The sequence below is a fragment of the Chiloscyllium plagiosum genome, chromosome 28, assembly GCF_004010195.1.
Source record: "Chiloscyllium plagiosum isolate BGI_BamShark_2017 chromosome 28, ASM401019v2, whole genome shotgun sequence".
Taxonomy (NCBI): Eukaryota; Metazoa; Chordata; class Chondrichthyes; order Orectolobiformes; family Hemiscylliidae; genus Chiloscyllium; species Chiloscyllium plagiosum.
In genome coordinates this window covers 41,687,165-41,693,164 of record NC_057737.1, presented here as the reverse complement: position 1 = coordinate 41,693,164, position 6,000 = coordinate 41,687,165, and the positions used below count along the sequence as shown (strand labels likewise).

At 47.3% G+C, this 6,000-nt stretch overlaps 1 protein-coding gene across 2 annotated transcripts in view; it reads right to left on the bottom strand.

Moving 5' to 3' along the window:
* Window positions 1-1,063: 1,063 nt before the first annotated feature.
* Window positions 1,064-6,000, bottom strand: part of LOC122564140 (ion channel TACAN-like) — a 29,512-nt gene continuing 24,575 nt past the window's right edge. Inside the window, exons 9-12 of one of the 2 annotated variants that reach the window (XR_006315828.1) lie at window positions 4,333-4,421; window positions 2,969-3,033; window positions 2,003-2,071; window positions 1,064-1,187 (exon numbers count right to left, since the gene is read on the bottom strand). Coding sequence is in view for 1 of the 2 variants with exons in the window: in XM_043718759.1 (XP_043574694.1) it covers window positions 1,071-1,187; window positions 2,003-2,071; window positions 2,969-3,033; window positions 4,329-4,421 (344 nt within the window). In the remaining variant the exon portion in view is untranslated. Of the gene's footprint in view, window positions 1,188-2,002; window positions 2,072-2,968; window positions 3,034-4,328; window positions 4,422-6,000 lie in introns of both variants that reach the window. The other variant, XM_043718759.1, reaches the window with a different exon arrangement.

Genomic DNA, 6,000 nt, shown 5'->3' with positions numbered 1-6,000 from the left:
CTGTCAGTATGCCCAGTCTCACCATGTCTAACAACCTGACACAACTACAGCCCTACAGTATCCTAGTTCGGCCTTTTCCAGTAGGCACAGGTCATGGAAGGTCAGAGCCACTGCCTGGGTGTTGTGAGGCAGGGGCATGATGTACAAGCAGCCTGCCCTCCCTCGCCTATTTGGAAATGACTCTGCTCAGGAGATATCTTCACTGATGTGCCCCTGAAAAGGAGGAAGAGAGTGACTGACTCCTCAGTGATGCAGCTGAGCAATCAGGGTTAGTGTGTAGGCCTGTTACTACATGGAGGCCTGTCTGTCAGGCAATCATTACCATTCCCTTCCACCTCTCGTCAGGAGATTGAACTGCTGGTACCTCTGGCCCACTATGTTCCTGGGTGACTGTTCCACAGCCAATCTACCGCCATCCAGGCCCATTCTCCCAACAGATACCAAGAAAAGAATTTCCCACCTCTTGCTGACAGCTTACATCAATGGAACCCTTGGTGTTGCCTGGGGAACACCAGCCCAATGCCAACCTCACTCTCCTGTGACCAGTGCTCGGTGATCAGCAAGCCAACCGTGACGCCGGATCTGGGATTGGGAAACCATGGGATCGTTTCAGGTCAAGGTCCTTCGGTCTGAATCAGCCACCAACCCAAAATGTTAATGGCCCGTCCCTCTCCACTGTGAGTTCCTGAGCTTTTCCAACACTTTGTTTCTAATTTTCACAATGGTCCCATTACTGAAAGAGAGAAGCTGCGTTGATGTTTATTGTTTCAATCTCCACACAGTGGCTTCCCCCAGTCACTTCCTATCTCTGGATCATTTTACCTCAGTTGATGAGCAGTAGCTGGGGGGACAGGAACATTAGAGTGCTTCTGGGATGCTGTATCAAGCAGGTCTGTACAATTTTGTTGGTGGGTATTTTGAGTAGAAACAGATCTTGCCTTGACATACTCCCCAGGCACACAGCTCATGTGTGGGCCCCAGTGCCCAGTAGCAACACAATGTGCACTTTCTGCAATTCTTCAATGCAAAAATTAGAATCAAATCAAGTCTTCTGCTCTCTTTCTCGTGTTTCACAATTGTTTATTGACATTTTTCTCCCTCTGTTTCTGTTTTTGGTAGATGACGCGAACGGTCGTTAGAAAATTTCCAAGGAACAGGACGAGAAATGCGAGGCCACACATAGAAACCTACAACAAAGAGAGAAGGTCACACACAGCAGGTCAGGCTGAGGCACCATATTCAAATCACACACTGGCTCAGAAACAGGCACAGGGGTGATAAAAGGCTACATGCACCAGTGGTGAGGCGATGGCCTAGTGGTCATATCGCTGGACTGTTAATCCTGGGGACCTGGGTTCAAATCCTGCCATTGCATGTGGTGGAATCTGAATTTAATTAAAAATCTGAACCATGCATCGATTGTTGGAAAAACCCTTCTGATTCACTAATGCCCTTAAGATAAGGAAATCTGCCATTCTTAGCTGGTCCGGCCTCCGTATGACTCCAGGCCCACAGCAAAATGGTTGACTCTTAACTCCTCTCTGAGCAATTAGGGATGGGCAATAAATGTTGGCCTCGCCAGTGACACCTTCATCCCATGAATGAATAAAAAAAAAACAGAAGCTCAAAGCTTGGTCAACAAACAGCACTGGGTTAGGTCACCAATATGTTCGCAAAAACACTCAACATCTGAATATCTCGCAGGACAAGACTTCAGCTGAGAGGGATTAGCGTTTACAAGACCATCCAGTGAACGGTCTTAATGAACAGTATACAGGGACACAGCTAAATGTATTTAATCAACTCCTGGTCCATTATATTGGGAATGCACAGCTCTCTCCTTTATAATCAGCATTCACATTTCCTACACCGTTAGAGATTTCTTTCCCATAGCTTAACCCCAGTACATTTAATAATGTTTTAATACGTTTACTGATGGGTCTCACACACAAGGTACCTCTCCCAGCAGACTAACCATTTAAAGTTCGAACCCCATGCTCACCTGCCATTCTTTACAGTCTGGGTGGTTGGTTAGTCTGAACAAGGTGATTGCATTATAAAGCTGCCAGAACTGCAAAGGGGGAAAGAACAACATCACGTTAATGAGCAGCTTTTCCCAGATTTGCCCATGTGCCAACTTGTGAAAATTGAGTGTGGCATCACGACTGTGAAAGATATGCAACACATTCCCGATCTGCGGACTCTGTCCGAGAGGAAATCGAGATCTGGTGCCAAGCGTCGTCTCGTGGGCCTGAGTACAGCTTTTGTCATCTCTAATTTCCTTCTTTCTTTCCTACAGCATCTCAAAGCTGTTGACTTTATTGGAGACATTACCACCCAGCCCGGCAGCCCCTGCAAATGTCGGTTCTCTGTCTGCAAGGCCAGGGGCCCTGGGTATTAGACAGGCCTGTGACAGTGAAATCATTAAGCCTCCAATTTTGCCTCAGCCCATGCTCCGGGAACTGGGTACTAAGTGAGGCTTACTGAATCGGAAGATCCTGAGAGTGGCGGTACTGACAGAGCAGATGCTGAGTGCATGTCCCTCCATGTGGGAAATCCAGAACCATTCCAAAGTGAGGTCTCTCCCATTTAAGACACTGAGGAGGAAATGCTTTTCAGAAGTTTGTTAATCTTTGGAATTCTGGTAAAGGTTTGATCTATAATGGAGTCAGATCTTCGAAAGGAAGATGGGCAGTAAAATGGAGCGAAGGTCACCATCAGATCAGCCACGATCTTACTGCATAGTAGAGTGGGATTGACGGTTCACTGGTGGTCGGGGGGGTTGACACTGTGGTTGATGTTTCCTGACCAAAGCTGGCAGTACGGAGACCGATATCACTGCAGTCAACATGACCCTCTGCTGAGCTCATGCAGGTACAATGGTAGCCAGGAGAGAGTTGTGGGGATCTTGGCTTCAGTCTCAACTCCAACAATGGATACAAAAAGCAAATTACTTCGAAGGACTTACATGGCCAAAGAACAGGAACGGAAGAAGAAATGTCAGACCTCTCCACATCCAAGATTGGAAGCCTTCTGTAAATACAAACCCACAGCGCTGGGTTAGTCCAGGCAAGTGGGAATCTCTGCGTTCTTCCCAGAGACCTCTTCCAGGTCAACTATTCACTGTTTGATTTGGCCACGCAAAGTAAAAACACAGCCTACACACACACACTCTCCTGCATCACTCCTACCTCAACGTCACACCAACAGCACTTGGCAACAGCTTACGCAGCAAAGCCCCTTCATGTGCTTCAGCCAAATGGAGGTGGGTGGTCGAGAGGGGGGGGAAATCAGTCCTCAGTGGGGTCAAAGGTCAGTCGATACCAACACAGTCAGTCAGTCAAGGGGCCATTTCCTACGTGCACTCTGATTACTAGTTCCACTTCCAATTAGGCATTAAATTAAATTAATTTGATAAAGACTTAATCTTTAGTGGATGATGTGGGTTGGTGATCTCGATGAAGTTAACCAGTGTAAACTACAGTTACAGCCTGTCAATGGCTGCTAGAACTGCTGAAGCATTGTAAATGATCCAATTGATTTCCTCATTCTCTTCCCACTTAGACCCTTCAGAATAAATTGATCCTGAACAGCCAGTGATGTTAAATTACTCAGTGATGATTTAACCATCTTGATTAACATAACCATGATGCTGTTAAAGGTTAGGTCTGGGTCCACCACACTCTGGATCTGTTGAGCTGTGGTATGACTGCACAAGCCCCCTCCTTTTTAGTTCCTTTTCTGCTGCTGTCCCTGTAGTGCCTGCAACTTTTCAGTGACCCTCCCCACCATGGAGCTCCATAATGTAATGACGTTTGTTCCCAATTTACTCCCAGAGCTTATGACTTCAGAAATGCCCAGGACCTGGTGGACCCTACACACTGGTCATGTAGAAACCAACCTGTGTGACTTGCTGCTCTCTCCTCCTGCCTGAGCTCCCAATCCCCTCCTATTCGCTCTGAGCTCTGATCCTACTGACCCACACTGCTGACACCGTTCCCTCAGTGATTCAGTCCCATGGAGCCTAACCACAGACGTGAGTTGCTAACTTTCCCGGGAACACTATGGGCTGCCCTTTTGATAATTATCTGGTGAGCAAGTGCTCAGGGCTGACCATGACTCATCGTCTAGGCTGATCCAGCAGGGCAGCCCCAGGATAGAGCCTGACCAGCTCCCTGGGTGACCTCCCTGTCATCCTAGGGCTGTCTGAACTTGACATGTGGGAGGCCCAGGTGACTGACTGACCATGGCCAACAGACTATTCACATTCCATACCAGCCCCCTCCCATTGCTAATCCAATCGTCACAGAGTAAGTGAGTGCACTCACCTACCGTCAGGTCCATGTTATGTCTCTCTCCCAGGGCTCGGAGTCTGTACAGGCAGCCACTCTGATAATAATACTGTAGGAACTGCACAAAGCCTACACAATACAAACAGAGTGAGTGAGCTGACAGCCCAGATATACACAGCCAGAAAGCAACCCCTGTATACCCCTCTCCTAGCAGGAACTGGACAGGTTTGCTGCTGGCCCTTGTTGTATTGCTGAACCATGAAATACTAAATTGGGCACTTCGACTGGATTATTGCTGAAGCATATGCAAATGGTGGGAGGGGCAGACGGGATTCCAGGATTCATGACCTCATTCCCAGCAGCATTGATTTTCATGGTCCAGGTTCCAAGTCCACACCTTGTAGGCCTGACCTGACCAGCTCCATTATAATGTGTCCTAACACACTGCAATGATCACAGAGTGAAAAATCACACAACACCAGGTTATAGTCCAACAGATTTAATTGGAAGCACACTAGCTTTCGGAGCGAGGCTCCTTCATCAGGTGTTGTGTGATTTTTAACTTTGTACACCCCAGTCCAACACCGGCATCACCAAATCATCACAGAGTGAGACAGCTTCACTGTGATGTGAGATTTAGGAGCTCTCAGAGGAACATGAACCTGGATTTGGGAACTTATCCAAAAGTATGTTCAATAGCTCTCACCCAAGTCCCTCTCACAAGCCATCATGGCCTCCATGACCACTCAATATTAACAGTCTCACACACATCCCCAGTCCCAATCTACTTCATTGTAAACTCAGACCAATTAAACCATCAGCTCAGTCAAAATTCTGTTCTGACAAGTGAACAGTTTACTTGGTTGACAACTCAAAGCGGTTATAGCACATTGTTCTTCATAGGGTTTCTTTTGTCAAGGTCTCACATCTGTTTCACCAAGATTAGCCTCTGTTGGTGATACTTTAAAAAAGGACTAAAAAAAGTGTGTTGCTGGAAAAGCACAGCTGGTCAGGCAGCATCCGAGGAGCAGGAGAGTCGACGTTCCAGGCATAAGCTCTTCATCAGGAATTCCCGATGAAGGGCTTATACCCAAAACATCGATTCTCCTGCTCCTCGGATGCTGCCTGACCTGCTGTGCTTTTCCAGCACCACATTCTCGACTCTGATCTCCAGCATCTGCAGTCCTCACTTTCTCCCATTTTAAAAGGTTGTCACTTTTGTAAGATTGTAGGGAGAGTAGTTTGGAGTCAGTATTGTTCTGAATGGAACACAATGGCAGAGGCTGATGGCAGGTCCAGAAGAGATCGATTTTCTTCAGAAGGTAAACTTTCTGCAATACTACATTGATCAAGGGGTCTGTGTTTCAGAAGAGTCGGTCACTCTGGATGCAAGTTCACCAAAAGAGATGGGGAAGGAGATCACTCCCAATCTTCTGCTGATTCAGTGACTTGTCGTGGATGGCCAATGAACCCCATTCTTGTCCCATCACATGACCATTACAGGCAAACCATGCTGCCACGCAGAAAGCCCAATCAGCTCTTCCTGTCCTATCCAGCTAACAGCTCGCTTCTGGAGATTGTGACAGAGAGAAGAATGTGGCCCACGACTCAGTCAAATGATTCAATGGGAATCTTTAATCTCCCAAACATCTGAAAGGATGGTGTCTCGGACAATATGGACTCAGTACTGCGCGGGAAGAGTCCAGCT